Source organism: Chelonia mydas, chromosome 7 (assembly GCF_015237465.2).
Source record: "Chelonia mydas isolate rCheMyd1 chromosome 7, rCheMyd1.pri.v2, whole genome shotgun sequence".
Classification (NCBI taxonomy): Eukaryota; Metazoa; Chordata; order Testudines; family Cheloniidae; genus Chelonia; species Chelonia mydas.
In genome coordinates, this window is record NC_057853.1 from 95057074 (window position 1) to 95075854 (window position 18781).

Sequence of the window (18781 nt, forward strand, 5' to 3'; positions counted from 1 at the left end):
AGTATCTTGTCTCCTCATTGGTCATTTTGGTCAGGTGACAGTGAGGTTATCCTAGCTTCTTAACCCTTTACAGGTGAAAGGGTTTTTCCTCTAGCCAGGAGGGATTTTAAAGGTGTTTACCCTTCCCTTTATATTTATGACAATGACTCTTAGCCAACAAGACTCTCACACTTTCATGTTGCTATTTACCCTTCACACAAAAGATTTCTTCAGTTTTTGATCAACAACGAGCGCTGCCCATACAGGGTGCTTTCTTTCAATCTATCTTCTCCCCAAGAATATCCTCAAAGATTCTGGTGGTAGTCACCACCCACCTATATCATTTGGATATAGTAGTTTTACCTTATCTGAACAATTGACTGATCGGGGCACATCATGTCAGGAAGTGTTGGCAGCAATAAAGATGATGTATACTCTGTTTGGCAGCCTGGGCCTCCCAGATAAATCCCAGAAAGTCCATTTTTATTCTAACACAGCATCTAGACTTCATAGGAGCTTTCCTGGATGCACTGACAGACAGAGCAGCAGACTTCTTGCTGTAACAAATCTCATATCCAGGATTCAGGGAAGTCCTCAAGTAACAGTAGGAGGTTGTCTTCAGCTGCTTGGACACATGTCAGCTTGTGTCTTCATAGTGTAACTTGCCAGACTACATCTCAGAAGTCTACAGGGATGACTGCAAATGGTTTACAAACCAAGAAAGCACAGTCTAGACAGGTTACTATCTGTTCCCCCAGTGGGTTATACAAACACTGAACTGGTGGAAGGACCCAGCTCAAACATGTGCAGGTGTTCCATTCTTCCAGAATCTGTCTGTGACAGTCATAACATCCAACACTTCATTTTTGGGTTGGAGGATACATCTGGTTCAGAGCAAATGGTGACTACCGGAATTGAGAGTAGTCAAAAATGCTTGCTTACACTTCCTACTGCTAATTAGGTCCCAGTCTATAAAGATAATGACAGACAATGTGGCATGCATATATTATGTCACTGTCAGAGAGGAGTACGTTCCCCACCTCTCTGTGCTGAAGCAATAAGATTGTGCAATTGGCAGATAGTCATCTTAGCTTCATATCTCCCAGGTATTCAGAACACCATGGCAGATGACGACAGCAGACATTTATCTTGAAATTACGAATGGGAATTAAACTCCCAAATCCTCCACATGATATTCCTAGTCTGGAGAGTCTTGGCGGTCAATCAGTTTGCCATGGTAGCTAAAGCAAAATGCATCAGCTGTTGTTCCAGAGGGGGTCTCAATCCCCAGCCCCTAGGAGATATTTTCTCATCTCAAGGAAGAAGGGACTTCTCTGTGTATCTCCAGCAACACTGTTACTGTTAAAGGTCCTCAACCAGGGTCAGGTCAGGGTCATAGTGATTGCACCAACGTAGCCAAGACAAATTTGGTATTCCTACCTAATCAGACTAACCTCTTGCCCTCATTGGAGACTTCCGATCACTTCTCTCCTCCTGACTCAGTTGAACACTTCACTGCAGCCCGCAGGTTCTGAGGCTCCAAGCATGGTTCCTCAATGAATCTAGGAATAGAAGAAGTTTCCTGTTCATCAGAGGTACAACACATTTTATTAAACAGTAGAAAAGAAGCTACAAGAAATACTTATCTCCAGAAATGGAAGCATTATTCTCTTTGGTGTAGCAGTCATCAGATTTCACCTATTCTTTCCTCCCTTCTCAGAGTATTGGATTACTTGTTGGAATTGGAAACATAGTGTGTTTTCTGTGAACTCTATTGGGGAACCCTTTAGAAGCAATAACTACCTTTCATTTACACACAGTTGCTTTTGTTTTTTCCACTCTTCATCACCAAGCCATGGTAAGATTCCTAAGAGGTTTGTCAAATCTCTTCCCACAAATCAGAGGCGCTGCTCTAGCTGGGACCAGAACATAGTCCTTAATTGCCTGTGAGCCACCAGCTACATATTCTTTGTTAGATCTGTCAATGAAGATGGCTTTCTTGGTAGCTATAACTAGAGAATTGGGAGCTTTAATGGCTGGAGAACTGGGGGCTTTAATGGGAAACACTCCACGCCCCCTTTGCCCCATTCACCAGAGAGAAAGTATCGCTGAAGGCCCATTCCAGATTTTTACCGAAGGCGTCCTTGGAGTTAATCAGACTATTCATCTCCCAGGTTTTTTCCCCAAAACCACATTCAGGCTTGTCAAGAAACCATGTTCCATACCCTAGATGGTAGGAGAGCCTTAGCTTTTTACTTAGATAGGGCCACAACTTTTAGAAGATCTCCTTGACTATTTGTCTCCATTGTGGACAGAAGGGTTTGGTTATTTGGTTATTTGAGGTTATCAAAGTGGATCTCTGGATGTATTAAGATTTGTTATGACCAAGCTCAGCTTCAACCCCCTTCAAGAATGATAGCACATTCCACTATAGCACTTTCTACTTCTATAGCCTGACATAAGGAGATATCCATTGCAGACAACTGTAAAGCAGCAACATGGTCCTCTTGCATACCTTGTCTAGTCATTGTGCCGTGGTGCCTGCCACAAGATCAAATGCAACTGTAGGCAGTGCAGTTCCCTCTTCTGTATTGGACTCTGCTCTGAACCTTGCACCTCCTTAGAGGGGGTATTCTTTGGGAATCACCTGAAGTGGTGCACCCACAGGCACACTACTCAAAAAAGGAGAGGTTACTCACGTTGTGCAGTAACTGGAATTCTTCAAGATGTGTGTCCTTTTGGGTGCTCCTCTACCCTCCCTCCTTCCCCTCTGCTTCAGAGTCTCCATAGTGAGACTTTGCAATGGAGGAGGAACTGAAGGCAGTTTGCCCACATTGCCCCATGTAACCTCAGTGCAGGTCATGAAAATGTGTGGGGTGCTTGCCTGGGTCAAATGGGCACTGTTACCAAAATCTCCAGTCAAAGAAAGCTCACCTGAAGTGGAGCACTCACAGTGACACACATCTTGAAGAACTCCATTTACTCTACAACATGAGTAACCTCTTCATCAAAATGCTAGTGGTAACAGGTGGCCCACTTCCTGGGTCTCATAGCTCTGGTTCATTAGAGGTCAGAACTTCAAAAGTCATCTTCCATACCAGGAGGAAGTACATGTTTGCTTTCTTGTACAACTCATTACCAAATAACTCTCATTTCCTCAGTCCCTCTTTGCCTGCACTTGGGTTCAGAGTTGCATTCAGTTACTGCTCCCTACATATCTTTTTACATCAGCTTTTTGTGGGGAGAAATAGGGGAGTTAGTGATTGTCTGCCAGTTCCTTAGCTAAGTGCTGACTATTTTCTTTAATACTCTTTTTGTCTTTTAAAGCACTAACCAGCGATCTGCACAGGGAGCTGTAAGTGAGGTATTTCAGTGGCTCAAAACTTAGAATTGTAAAATTCTGATCTGTTTGGCATCAAAGACTGAAGTCCAATTAAGCATGTCTTAATACAGCCATATGTATGTCTGGAGGATAAGATTTATGTCATGATTTTTTGTTTAGCTTGTACAGTTGAAGAAAGAAGAATGTATAGTTTAAATTAAAAATACCAATAATTGGTACAGAATTTATTATTTGTTTTATTATTTTTAGACTTACACTTTATATTTTATGGACCTTTTGGCTAAGGAGCTGCAGAAAATTTCTTGCAACCACCTTACTCTTCCCATCTTTCAGCTGGCTGAGGTTATTGCTCACGATGTTGTGGAAAGTAAAAGTCTGTCTGATCTCTACCATCTTCGGTTTGTATAAGTTACTTGCTTTGGCTAAATGGGAGATGTTTATGAAAAGCCTTACCAGTCCCCTCCGTTTTGTTCACTGATCCTCAATTACACTATGTAAACCATCCCTTTTATGATTTACATTGTTTTACCTTGTTCATGATTTTAAAATTGATTTGTTCTCTTTATTAACATACATAATGTTTAACAATATTCAGCATGGTTTGTTCTTTCTTTTCTCGCATGAAATCCGATAAAGGTACCTATATTATTAAGTGCTATGTCCCAAAGTAAGTGTTTACAGGATTAGGCAAATCTCCAAATGAAAAGTGTTTTTGTAGTTCTTTTAACGCTGAAGAATTAGGAAACAACTTCATTTTTTTGAAAAGAGACATACTGGTTAAATAGTTTAACATAGTTTGAAGCCAAGCATCCCTGCTTGCACCCCCACGATGTATTGAGTAGTTATGTCTTTCTCTGTAACTGCTATACTCAGATTTGCATGCACAGTTGAAGCAACAATTCTCTTTTTAAGGGGTACATTTTCAGATGGCAAAAATTCTCAGCTCCCCACTTTTTTTTATGCTTCTGTTAAGAGCATAAAATCTGTTAGGGACCTAACATGTTAGATGTTAAAAACTTTCTCCAAAATGTATTGAATTTTTTCCAGATTTAAACTTCACAGAATTCTGTTGTTATTGGCTATATTAGTCAAAGTTACCAAAAAAAAAAAAATGGAAAGCATAAAAATACACTTTTTCAGAAATTTTGTTTCTATCAGGCAATATTTTCATTTTTGTGATCATTATGCACACTAATCTTTTTATTTTCACAGAATCTCCCTGATATGTTCAGATATAAAATTGAGTCAGGCATTCTCATATCATGAGAAAGCAGTTGGAGAAGCATACCTTAACGAAGTGGAACAGGCAAAGTATGTGTTTTTATTGCAATGCACTTTGTGTAGCTTTTTTGTTTTCATAGAATCATAGGACCGGTACGGACCTGGAGAAGTCATCTAGTCATCTGGTAACATGGAAACTATGCAGCGCATTATAAAGTTAGAATGATAATAATTTTATTTTTAAAACACCATTTCCTAGCACCACTTTTAATATACTTGTGACACAGCACAACATTGTCTATGAAGCATTTCACACAAATTTACAGAATTACTGTCATAAATCTGTGTAGTATAATAACACTTCAGATTAAAGATATTTTAAACAATATTTTTAATTTCCTTCCCTCCCCTCTGCCACTACAATTTAGGTATAGACAAGAGATTGCATTAAAAAATGGGGAAAATGTGCAACCTAAGGAGGAGGAAAGAAGTGGATTATTTGAATGTACCAAATCACATAATAATGGATATAAGAACTCACTTACTGCAAAGGAAAAGGTTATTTAATTCAATTCCACACATGCTATATTGAACAAAGTTTCTATTTTCACTGTGTTTTTTCTAGACAGATTATGATACACTATTGATTTCAATCAGTTACAGTTTTCAACTGTAGGAACCATATTTCTTGAACCTTAGATGTTCTTTAAAATTGTATGCTACTTAGGTTCCTCTGACCTAGGTTACCAGCATGTGAGTTGATGTGAGTTGAAGTTGCTCATCATCAAGAACTGACGCAGAGCAAGAAGAACGGGAGCTGTATTTAAAGCCACTGACTGCTGCTCTTTCCAGTATCTGGCAGTGATATTGTTTCTCTAAGGCTAGCCCAGCTCAACAGCAAAGATCGAGGAACAGGAAAAGGAGCTCCCATCTCTAATATCACTCTTCTCTTTTTTCTTTTCCCTCCACTGACATCACTGGATACTGTTTTCACTCCCCCTGCAAGCAGCTCTGAAGAGATACATTCCAGCTCTAATTCTCCTCTCCCCTAACTTTAGTCTTACAAAATAATCCCATGTTTTCTTGTTGCTTTCCTCCACTCCTCTCTTCATTTGCATTTCATTCCTCTTTTTCCCTGTATTACTTCATTATCTTCCTCTCCCTCTGCTCCCACGAGTTCTTCCATCTTATTAGTGACTTCCTCCTCAACCCGCTCATTTAACTCTCACATATTCTTCTCCTGTTTCTCTCTTAGTTCTGGACAAAATAAGTTAACTTCTCCCATCTTAGTTTTGTTTCTGGACAGTACAGAATCTAAATTATTTTCACTACCCAAAAGTCAGTTACAGTATTGCATTTATCTTATACATTTGTTATGCAAATTCTTTTTGTGTTCTGTGAAGTCCAAATGCCCCAGTAAACACATTTTCTACTATAGTTTAAGTTCTAATTTCTAGGTTATAAAATAGTCAGATGAATATGAGGTATAATATTAAGTAGGGTTTTCAATATTAATTTGGATTAATTTTCTGAAAGACTGTAATAATTTAAAGTTTTATTATTTTTCAGATTTTGGAGTTAGATGCAGTAACTGGAAAAGGGCTGAGTGGACTTTCTTTCCCATACCTGTGGATTGACAAAGCTGAAGTACTAATTCAGCTGGGTTTATATCAACCAGCAAGGCTACTCCTTTCAGAGGCACACAGTGCAACACAGGTCAATCAGAAATAATTCAAGCTTGTAAAAACAAAATGTTTAGCATGATTAAAATGTCACTTATGTTAATGGTAGTCAAAATGCAAAAACACTGTCCAAAGGCTGGAAAATTACCTCTCAGAGTTTAAATTTATAAACCTTGTAAAACTGAGAGTATATATCATATACTTAAAGCTACAAAATCCTTAAAAGAACTCTGAAGTTACTTTAAAAAAGACTACATCCATTAGAAACCTAGGTCTTGTATTTAAAAGAACTTAAAAGAAACCCGAACATTTGAAAGTATGGAGATTCAGACTTATGACACCCAAAAACTTTAACTCTTACCCTCTAGAGGCTGTCCTAACAGCTGAGGGGGCATAGGATGGAGCATGCAATGCACCCTGTGAAGTAGTGGCAGCAGCTGTGTATGCTCCTCTAGTACTACTGGAAGCAATGTATCAATCCAGGATCTGTTTATTTAGCTATTGCGTGGGAGTTCAATATTTGCTCTTGAGAGATGTGACCTGCCCCTACTCATCTCAGTGTGTGTGATAACTCTGAAACCTAGTTATGGCAATATGAAGTCAATATTGCTAATTGTTTCACTGCTGGTCTTTTTTTAAAATAAAAGAAACAAACATCCAGTTATGCAGGAATAGTGTGTGCGCAGGGGTGGGGGTGTGACTTATAATTTTGAGCAGAGCTTAAGTACAGTGCTACCATGCACTCACCAGTCTGACCCCTGCCAATTCAATATGTAAAGGATCTGCATGAAAGATATCTTTAAGTCCTGTCTTGTTACATCCTGCTGCTCTCCAGCGTGCAATGTGGCTTTCTCCTCATGAAAATCATGTTAATCTGTCATAGTTGTTTCTGCCCTTCATCATCATTTCAAATGAGTCTTTATATTTTTAGACAAATACAAATATCAACTATTATTTTTAATCATATTTTAAACAAATATTTTTTCTTTTACATACAGCATGAATTTAGTATTGGGCAGTGAACAAAGTCCAGTGAAATGAAAAAATATCTTGTTATACCATAAAAGATACTGGGCCAGGTTCACAACTCATATAAATCAGCAGGGCTTTATTGAAGTCAGTGGAGAAATGCTGATTGAGACCAGCTGAGGATATGACCCATTGAAACTCTTCTCTGTGATCACATTTCTTCTGCCTCAGATTCTGACAACAGAACGTATAATATCTAATAAAAGGGAAAAAGAGGATTTATTTTACCTATGGTGTAGAAGAATCCACTTGGGGAGATAAAGGAAAATAGGCAATAGTTTGGAATAGAAAATATGCTTAAAATGAGCTGGCAAATTTTTGTAGCCTGAAAAAGCATTAGGAAGTAGCATGAATGCTAAAGAGCAAATTCTTCTGCCAGATACATGCACAAAACTCTCACTGATTTTGTGCTTCAGTGCCTATCCCAGTATTTGTCTTTAAATGTTACTAGGACAAGGTAGAATCTCTGCTTTTAAATATATCTGAAATATCTTTTTTCCCCCTAGGAAATGAATGACATACATGCAGTGTCAAGATGCTTGTACCTTCTTGCTGTACTGGCTAACCTGGAAAAGAACCATGGGCAAGCTAAGGCACTTCTTGAGAAGGCACAACTGATAGGAGGAAATGAACAGTTTTGGTACAATAGCACTCTGAGTCTCATACAGGCAGTTCTAGAGGAAGATAAGGAAGGAAAAGAGAGAGTGGTAAGAAAATAAAATGGATATTGTTCCCTTTCCCAGTACAGTCTACACAGGAAACTGTTCCAGAATAGTTCTTCTTGATTAACTCCATGTGTGGATGCTCTTATTCTGGAATAAGAGTGCTGTATTCTCAAGAGTGTCCACACATGGAGCTAATCAGGAATAGTTAATCAGCTTTAAATTCACACCCTATCTAATTCTGGATTTACTGTCATGTGTAGACAAGCCTTCACTCAGTGAGTAGTCTTATTTAACCCAGTGTGGCTAGTGGTGGAGTAATGTGCTACTCAACGAGCATAAGGGCATCAGAATCTGTCCCTAGGTGAATATTTATAGATTAATTAAATCAGTATAGTTAATTAAATTTAGTCCTGTCTATACTGTTACTTTTTAAAATTCTGAGCAAATTGTACAAGATAAGTTCCATAATCTTGGAGAATATTAGGAAAAAATAACAAAGATTTTCTTCTCAATTGTGTGTTCTAAAATAATGGTTAACATATATAGAAATATAAAAAGACAGTTACATATATTATAATGTTATCTGCAGGCATGCAAAATTTTACAAAAAACTGTGAAGGTGTTTAGATCTACGTTAGAGGAGAGACCTAACAGAAAGTCTGACCTGGGTTTTATAATTGCATCCCTTGAAGCCAGGTAACTTTTTATATAATTTATTATATATATATGCATTATGTCTGTAGTATTTGTTTTTTGGGGGATATGATACTAGCTATATATGTTATGTTTAGTAAAGAAGCTTCTTTACTTTAGATGTAAATTTTAAAATTATAAAGTTGTTTGCCTTTGCTATGGACATTCTGTCATCAGAGTTTTTTATACAATTTACTATTCCCTGAGTGTATCCGTCATATGTTTTTTTTGTCCAGCTACTACTTTGTAACTATATAGTGTTTTTCCTCCAAGAAGCTGAAAACACCTTAAAGACATTGTCTCATATATCATGTTATATTTTTATACACTTGGTTAATATTTCTAGTAGAATCAGGAATCACGAGTCCTAACACCCAATGTCCTGATCTAATGAGTAGGCCTTGCTTCTTTCCTTCTGCCAGTTTTGTCATTTAAATTGTTATATATGAATCACAGGTCGTTTTTTTTTATAGACGTCAGTGTGCTGTTTAATAAGCATGTACCACAAAGTGTTATAGTAGCCACAAGCCATCAAGTAATGATGCTCAAAAGATTCACATTCTAGAATTTTTCCTCTGGGGAAGGTTGTCAGTCTGAGAGAACATTTTTTGAATAAAGGCAAATTTCAAAACATCCCCATTGGAATGAAGGACTGAGTTCTTAGCTTAATGATGCCGTTTTCCTCATTGGGAAGCAAATAACAGCTTACACTGTGGGTTTGACTACTGTCCCTTCTCAAATTCTCCATGGCAGTGCTGGTCTATTCTAGCTGAGGATCCAGCCCAGAACATCTGTGTAAGAAATAACCTATTTTATGACTTTTCGATAGGAATATGGATGTCATTTATCATTCAACCCAACTTTACTTCAATATTTCTATGCATGCTTAAGTGTGTTTTCTTTAGTTAACTTCTTCTGATAGTGTTAATTTTTAACGCCCTTTGCCCTGTGAATTTAAACCCTGAAACAGAGCATACATCTACATTTGAGCTGGGAGGTGTGATTCCCTGCTCACATAGATGTACCCATGCTCGTTCTGCTAGAACAAGCATGCTAAAAATAGCAATGTAGCTGGGATAACCTGAGCAGCAGCTCAGGCTAAGCACCAAAATAAAAATCCACTTGGACCCCCTGGGAACTTACGCTGGATAAAAGCTTGAGCTGATGCCCATGCTACTACCCAGGCTACACTGCTATTTTTAGTGCACTAGCTCAAGCAGAGTAAGCACAGGTATGTCTACCCAAGCTGGAATTCACATCTCCCAACTCAAATGTAGACATACCGTAAGGGTTAATTTGGTGATAGTAAAACCCATATTTATTTTACCCTCTGTTATATATTTTAAATCATGTTCCTTGAAAGATGTTGTTTGAGATGTTAAAGTATGAATTTGGGTGGGTAGGAAGAGGAGGGATGTCCATAATATTCAGATCAATAAAAAAAATTTCCAAAGTCCAGTAGCTTTTGTATTATATGGGCAAGATATAATGGAACTATTAACTGGGTCCTTTTCTTACTTGAATTTTTTTCAGCTAAGAAGACTATACAAAACTATCAGCAAAGCTGTCCCTTGGGTGGGGCGAATCGGGGCGACGGCTCCGCGCCCAGCACTTTGGGGGTCCCGCGGGCCGGTGCAATTGGCCGGCATGGTCAGTCCCGGAAGAGATGAATCCATCACTTCCGCCCTGGACCCTGCACCCCTCTAAGGACAGCCCTGTCTATCAGACTAAGGGCTGTCTCTTTTCATTTTACCGTTCATATAGACACAAAGATATTAAGGTCAGAAGGGACCATTATGATCATCTAGTCTGACCTGCACAATGCAGGCCACAGAATCTCGTCCACCCACTCCTGCAATAAATCTCTCACCTATGTCTGAGCTATTGAAGTCCTCAAATCATGGTTGAAAGACTTCAAGGTGCAGAGAATCCTCCAGCAAGTGACCCGAGCCCCATGCTGCAGAGGAAGGCAAGAAACCACCAGGGCCTCTTCCAATCTGCCCTGGAGGAAAATTCCTTCTCGACCCCAAATATGGCAATCAGCTGAACTCTGAGCATGTGGGCAAGATTCACCAGCCAGATACCCAGGAAAGAATTCTCTATAGTAACTCAGATCCCACCCCATCTAACATCCCATCACAGGCCATTGGGCCTATTTACCATGAATAGTAAACGATCAATTAATTGCCAAAATCATGTTATCCCATCATACGCTCTCCTCCATGAATTTATCGAGCTTAATCTTGAAGCCAGATAGGTCTTTTGCCCCCACTGCTTCCCTTGGAAGGCTATTCCAGAACTTCACTCCTCTGATGGTTGGAAACCTTCATCTAATTTCAAGTCTAAACTTCCCAATGGCCAGTTTATATCCATTTGTTCTTGTGTCCACATTGGTACTGAGCTTAAATAATTCCTCTCTCTCTCCGGTATTTATTCCTCTGATATATTTATAGAGAGCAATCATATCTCCCCTCAACTTTCTTTTGGTTAGGCTAAACAAACCAAACTCCTTGAGTCTCCTTTCATAAGACAGGTTTTCCATTCCTCGGATCATCCTAGTAGCCCTTCTCTTTACCTGTTCCTGTTTGAATTCATCCTTCTTAAACATGGGAGACCAGAACTGCACATAGTATTCCAGATGAGGTCTCACCAGTGCCTTGTATAACGGTACTAACACCTCCTTATCTCTACTGGAAATACCTCGCCTGATGCATCCCAAGACCGCATTAGCTTTTTTCACGGCCATATCACATTGGCGGTTCATAGTCATCCTGTGGTCAACCAATACTACAAGTTCTTCTCCTCCTCTGTTATTTCTAATTGATGCGTCCCCAGCTTATAACTAAAATTCTTGTTATTAATCCCTAAATGCATGACCTTACACTTCTCACTATTAAATTTCATCCTATTACTATTACTCCAGTTTACAAGGTCATCCAGATCCTCCTGTATGATATCCCGGTCCTTCTTTAAATTGGCAATACCTCTCAGCTTTGTATCATCCACAAACTTTATTAGCACACTCCCACTTTTTGTGCCGAGGTCAGTAATAAAAAGATTGGTCCCAAAACCGATCTCTGAGGAACTCCACTGGTAACCTCCCTCCAGTCTGACAGTTCATCTTTCAGTATGACCCGCTGTGGTCTCCCCTTTAACCAATTCCTTATCCACCTTTCAATTTTCATATTGATCCCCATCTTTTCCAATTTAACTAATAATTCCCCATGTGGCACCGTATCAAATGCCTTACTGAAATTGAGGTAAATTAGATCCACCGCATTTCCTTTGTCTAAAAAATCTGTTGCCTTCTCAAAGAAGGAGATCAGGTTGGTTTGGCACGATCTACCTTTTGTAAAATCATGTTGTATTTTGTCCCATTTACCATTGACCTCAATGTCCTTAACTACTTTCTCCTTCAAAATTTTTTCCAAGACCTTGCATACTACAGATGTCAAATTAACAGGCCAGTAGTTACCCGGATCACTTTTTTTTTCCTTTCTTAAAAATAGGAACTATGTTAGCAATTCTCCAGTCATACGGTACAACCCCTGAGTTTACAGATTCATTAAAAATTCTTGCTAATGGGCTTGCAACTTCATGTGCCAATTCCTTTCATATTCTTGGATGAAGATTATCTGGGCCCCCTGATTTAGTCCCATTAAGCTGTTTGAGTTTCGCTTCTACCTCAGATATGGTAATATCTACCTCCATATCCTCATTCCCATTTGTCATGCTACCATTATCGCTAAGATCCTCATTAGCCTTATTAAAGACTGAGGCAAAGTATTTGTTTAGATATTGGGCCATGCCTAGATTATCCTTAACTTCTACTCCATCCTCAGTGTTTAGCGGTCCCACTTCTTCTTTCTTTGTTTTCTTCTTATTTATATGGCTATAGAACCTTTTACTGTTGGTTTTAATTCCCTTTGCAAGGTACAACTCTACTTGACTTTTAGCCTTTCTCACTTTATCCCTACATGTTCTGACTTCAATAAGGTAGCTTTCCTTGCTGATCCTTCCCACTCCCTGAATGCTTTCTGCTTTTTCTTAATCACCTCTCTGAGATGCTTGCTCATCCAGCTTGGTCTACAATTCCTGCCTATGAATTTTTTCCCCTTTCTTGGGATGCAGGCTTCCGATAGCTTCTACAGCTTTGACTTGAAGTAATCCCAGGCTTCCTCTGCCTTTAGTTCCATAAATTCTTCAGTCCAATCCACTTCCCTAACTAATTTACTTAATTTTTGAAAGTCAGCCCTTTTGAAATCAAAAACCCTAGTCGCGGATTTATTTTTGTTTATCCTTCTGTTCAGTTTGAACTGAATTAGCTCATGATCACTTGAACCAAAGTTGTCCCCTACAACCATTTCTTCTATGAGGTCCTCGCTACTCAGCAAAACCAAATCTAAAATGGCATCCCCTTGAGTCGGTTCAGCAACTACTTGATGAAGGAATCCATCAGCTATTGCATCTAGGAAAATCTGAGCCCTATTATTATTACTTGCACTTGTCCTCCAGTCTATATCTGGGTAGTTAGTCTCCCATGATCACACAGTTTCCGCTGGTATTTACTTCATTAAAAACATTAAAGAGGTCTCTATCCATATCCAAATTAGATCCCAGCGGTCTATAGCACACCCCAAGTACTATCACAGGGGAGGCTCTAGTAGTTTTCTTCCCCAATGTGATTTTTGCCCAGACGGACTCTGTCTTATCCATCCCATCGCTTCTTATTTCTTTACATTCTACCTCATCATTGATATACAGTGCTACTCCACCACCTTTACCTTTATTTCTCTTTCTTAAACAGCATATGCAGTTGTCTCCTTTTTCTTATAATTATAGAATCACTCCAGTAGTTTTTATTTTAACTGAATATGGACGACTTAATTTAGCTGTCTTTTAAATGACTGCTTAGGCCTAGGTAAATGTATTAAATGAATATGGATCTAATAATTGCACCATGGCATCGCTCATACGGTGTTGAAACATTGTTTCTGAAAGTCATGTTTTGTGTATTCTATTTTAAAACTACATCTAATTGTTAAAGCATATTAAGATTATATAAAGAATTAGAAGGGGTCCTCCTCCCTATCCATTACAAACAGAAAAATGGAAAGGGAGGCAGAAAATAAAATAATACATCAGTTTTTGGACACAAATATGAGGTTGATACTTGAACTGTTTATCAGAATTCTTAATCCCATGCTAGCATATATTCTATTATTCTCCAAAGGAGAACACTTATTCAAATAAAATATGCCCAAAATTTCATGAAGGTTAATGCTGAGTCCTCTCAGTTATCAAGTATGCTACAGAAATCATATGACGAATTAATTCAGATTGAAGAGGACTTCCTTCGTTATGGATATAAAGATCATAGTGCTGAGATCCTGCTGGAACGTGCAAATATTCACAGGTAAAGTTACACATTTGCTGGAAATGTTTATTACACCTTAGTTAAAATACTCATCAGGTGCTGATTTAGAGTAAGATTTCAGCTGTCTGGGAAAAAGTGCATGAAGGTTAATAATATCACCTACTTCTATATCCTGATTTTGGATTCACATTGTCATTCTTGATGTAATATATCAACAAATATTCTGTAAAATCAAGGATTTACTGTTCCTATGCATGTAGCAGCTGTTCGCACAAGATTTATGATTATGTGCTCTACCTTTGAGGTCAGAATAAAGCACCAAGGATTCTTTCTATTTTAGGGCCATTTGATTGCTGAACCAGCACCCTTGGCATAAGTTAAATTAGCCACAGGATTCCTTTCATTGATGTCTCTTGAACAATTCCCTATGGTCTGCTGTTATGGCTAGAGATTGCCAGAGCACAGTGTGCTCCAACTTCCAGCTTTCCCCAGGACACCCCTATTCAGAGACTGGGAGAATGGGAAGAATAAAGCCAGCTACGCTAGCCTTATGCCACGGGGGCATACCGTCTGGCAGAAGACTCTCCAGCTATCCATTTAGGGCCGCTTTAAGTCCTCTTTATGTTGCAGAAGGGACTTAACCTGTTCCAAGAATAAGGCCTTTAAAAAGTAAATGCTTAAATATTTACTTTTTGTATTTGAGTCTTAAACAATATACACAAACAATGCAAGTTAGTTGTTCGTTGAGCATTTTGAATATTTATAGCATTATAGAAGTAATAATCTTTTATACTACTACTCTTGTAAAACTCTGTTTTGCTTTTTTACAGAACAATTGCAACACATACAGAAGATGAAGAAGAAAAACATAGTTGTTATCTAGATGCATACAAGTTAGCTCAGAGAGCAGTATATGAAGAAGAAGAAGTGTTTAACAATATCTGGAGCTTGCTTCCACTTCACGAGGTAAATGGGATACTTTTACTGTATGCGAGATCTGTTCAATTAGGATTATTATTAATTGTATTACAGAAATTCCTGCAGTCCCCATCTGAGATGGTGCCCCATTGTGGCAGGCAGGGTACAAAGTGAGAGACAATCTCTGCCCAAAGGAGTTTAGATTCTAAATAGACAAGACATAAAAAAGATGGAAGGAAAAATGGAGACACAGAGAGATGAGATGATTTGTCTAAAGCGGGGTGGGCAAACCTTTTGATCTGAGGGCCGAATCAGGTTTTGGAAATTGTATGGAGGGCTGGTTAGGGGAGGCTGTGCCTCCCCAAACAGCTAGGTGTAGCCCGGCCCCCACTCCCTATCTCCCTCCCCCCAGCTTCTCGCCCCCTGATGCGCCTCTCCTGGGACTCCTGTAACATCCAGCACCCCCGTTCCTTGTCCCCTGAGTGCCCCCCACCGCCCCATCCAAACCCCCCCCTCATTCCTGACTGCCCCCTGGAACCCCTGCTCCTGACTGCTCCCTGCTGCCCCATCCAACCCCTCCTCCTTCCTGACTGTCCCCCCAGGGACCCTGCTCCCATTCATCCACACCCCCGTCCCCTGAACTCCCCAGCCCTCTATCCAACCCCCCGCCCTCCCTGCTCCCTTACCATGCTGTCTGGAGCACCGGTGGCTGGCGGCGCTGCAGCTGCGCTCGCCCCCTGGACCCAGCCATGCCACCGCACAGCACAGAGCACCGGGTCAGGCCGGGATCTGCAGCTGCGCTGCCCCAGGAGCTCGCAGCCCCACCACCCAGAGCATTGTGCGGGCAGCTCAGTGAGCTGAGGCTGCGGGAGAGGGGCCGAGGGCGAGCCTCCTGGGCCAGGAGCTCAGGGGCCGGGCAGGAGGGTCCCGCGGGCCGGATGTGGCCCACGGGCTGTAGTTTGCCCACCTCTGGTATAAAGTCACACAGCAGGCCACTGGCAGAGCTGGGAATCAAATCTAGGTCTCCATAGTCACAGTCCAGTGCCCTGTCCACTAAGCAATACTGCCAATCCTGTTTCCTGGAAATCCTGTTGTAATATTTTTACACCAATAGCATTCTTTGTAAAATTTGACTGGAAATTAGATACTAACATTGCAAAAATATTCTTTCTTTTGAAGTAAGCTAATTTCCCACTTATTTTTTCAGCATTTAATTCCAATATTTATCCAGATACTAAAGAAATCAATCAAAAACAGAACTACCTGAATTTGACATTATTCTCACAAACATTCACTATAAATCCATCATAAATTTGAAACCCTGCATAATAAACTACAGCAAACTTGAGGAAGAAAAAGCAAATTAGGAATGCCAACTAATAGACATTCTAAAAGATAAACGATGGTTTCACGCAAACCTTTCAAAAGAAAAAATATGACATTTACAATGAAAAATCATCATAACTCAGATTAAAAAAAACTAAAAGGAATTTGTATTGACAGTTTTTGATCAGGCTGTAAACCAGTTCACCAGAGTTCAATAAATGATTTGTCAGATAATGAAAATAAAAAAAGTTGAAATTAAATTTTTTTAAAAATGAGCACAGGATAAATTTGTCACAAAATTTAAAAGACTTTATTTTATTTTATGCTTCATATAAGGCAGAAAAGAAAAAATTCCCATGTGAAACTGAATTTCTCATTTATCCCAATTCTAAATATTATGGGCTAGATTCTTCAGCCCACTCTGCTTCCTTTGTGCAACTTGAGTAGCACAGTATGGCCAGCCCCTGCTCACAACTACCACCTAGAAATGCATGCTAATGGGCATGGAGCAAGGATAGCTAGTTCCTACACCTCCCTCCCTGCAGCTCCCAGTTCATGCCAGAGATCTCAGCTAGCAGATCTCTGGGGACTACTTATAGCTGCCAAAAGTTAGAGTAGTCTCCAGGCTGTTGTAACCTGCACTGGGCAAGGGCAAAAAAACAGGGAGCCCAAACTTCCCCAGTTCCCTCCACTATAGACTATCTGCCCTCCCCTAGCACACCACCTTCTAATCTGTGAGGTGAAAAATGTGCTTAGGTATTCAAAGGAGTATTATTATATTTGCCTAACCCAGTGTTATGCCTGATTGTTTGAGACTCAGAAGCCTTTTGCCAGCAGAGCACATGAAACCAAGTTTTCCTGTTAAATACCATAACTTCAGTTTGTCATTTCTTCACTTTCATTATGAAACGAGAAACCAGATTCCATCCATAGTTTACTTCTGTGCAACTCTAATGAAGGGTCCACGCAGAAACTTAGTGTGTGGCACTCTAGTGTAAGGTAGATTGACACCCCTTTATGCCACACACTAACTGTTTGTTTAGACAGCGGTTAGTGTTGCACATGTGTAATTGCGAGCAGAATTGGCCCTTAGTACAGAGTAAATAGTTAAGTCCTAATCCTGCAAATGGATCTATACGAGGGTAAGAATCCTCCCCCACCTTTCCCCTCAGAAGTCTGACATACTGAGATAAGTTGACTTTTGCTAGTACTTCTAAAAATGGTACAGATAGCATATTTTTGAAGAATAGCTGCTTTCATTTGTCCAAGTTGTTTTTAGCCCATAGACACATTTCTGCTGTTAAATGATAAATTATGATGGACACCACAGTTAGCTTAAAAGAAAAGGAGTAATTGTGGCACCTTAGAGACTAACAAATTATTTGCGCATAAGCTTTCATGAACTACAGCTCGCTTCATCGGATGCATGCAGTGGAAGATACAGTGGGGAGATTTTATATACACAGAGAACATGAAACAATGGGTGTTACCATACACACTGTAATGAGAGTGATCAGGTAAGGTGAGCTATTACCAGCAGGAGAGGAAAAAAAACTTTTGTAGTGATAATCAAGGTGGGCCATTTCCAGCAGATGAAGTGAGCTATAACTCACGAAAGCTTATGCTCAAATAAATTTGTTCGTCTCTAACGTGCCACAAGTACTCGTTTTCTTTTTGCGGATACAGACTAATACGGCTGCTACTCTGAAACCACAGTTAGCTGTTACTTGGCTAAAGCACTTCCCTGGCTAAGACAGTACCAAGAAGAATTGTGCCTCCCTGCTGTGGGGGCTTACTCTGCTAGAATTGTCTAGATCAGCTAGAAGTGAAATGTCAAGGAAGGGAAGTAAGCATTGTGTTGGGTATTAGGAAATATATCCCTTTTCTTTTTGAACTAGCATACAGTAAGTTATTAGGTGAGAAATATACCCTTCTGTATGGTTTGTCATGATATAAAAATAATATCTAGATCTGTCAGAAATATATAGGGTAAGGGAAGACCATTATATAGTTACCTAACTAGTCAAAATGGGTCACTCCCTAATACTATGAATGCACAGTGAGATAAACCCTAAAATAAGACACAGATAAGAACTAAAGACCATTATAAACTTCACCACTTTCTACTCCCAAGTGCAAGGTCCATTTCTTTGATCTTACTTTGTCTAACAAATACAGAGCTGCTGAAAGGTGCTCAGATACTATAGCGATAAGTACAGTAACTCCTCACTTAAAGTCGTCCCAGTTAACGTTGTTTCGTTGTTACGTTGCTGATCTATTAGTGAACATGTTCGTTTAAAGTTGTGCAGTGCTCCCTTATAACGTGGTTTGGCAGCCACCTGCTTTGTCCACTGCTTGCAGGAAGAGCAGCCCATTGGAGCTAACTGGTGGCGGCGTGGAGCTAGGGTGGACCGGCAGCCCCCCTATCAGCTCCCTGTTCCCTGTGTGGCAGCCGCCCAGCAGGCTATCAATTGCCATGGGCTGCGCCTGCCCTCTGCCTTGGAGCTGCTCCCCGGAGCCTCCTGCTTGCTGTGCGGGGGCGGAAAAG

The 18781-nt window shown here is 39.9% G+C and overlaps 1 protein-coding gene across 5 annotated transcripts in view; it reads left to right on the plus strand.

Annotated features, from left to right (window-relative positions):
• The window catches only part of CFAP46 (cilia and flagella associated protein 46), a 142795-nt gene that overhangs the window by 87743 nt on the left and 36271 nt on the right, over positions 1-18781 (plus strand). For all 5 annotated transcript variants that reach the window (XM_043551765.1, XM_043551768.1, XM_043551769.1 and 2 more), the window contains 8 exons: positions 3572-3720; positions 4535-4633; positions 4972-5101; positions 6113-6259; positions 7761-7961; positions 8509-8615; positions 13846-14028; positions 14820-14955. In XM_043551765.1, coding sequence (XP_043407700.1) covers positions 3572-3720; positions 4535-4633; positions 4972-5101; positions 6113-6259; positions 7761-7961; positions 8509-8615; positions 13846-14028; positions 14820-14955 — 1152 coding nt within the window. The remainder of the gene's footprint in view (positions 1-3571; positions 3721-4534; positions 4634-4971; positions 5102-6112; positions 6260-7760; positions 7962-8508; positions 8616-13845; positions 14029-14819; positions 14956-18781) is intronic.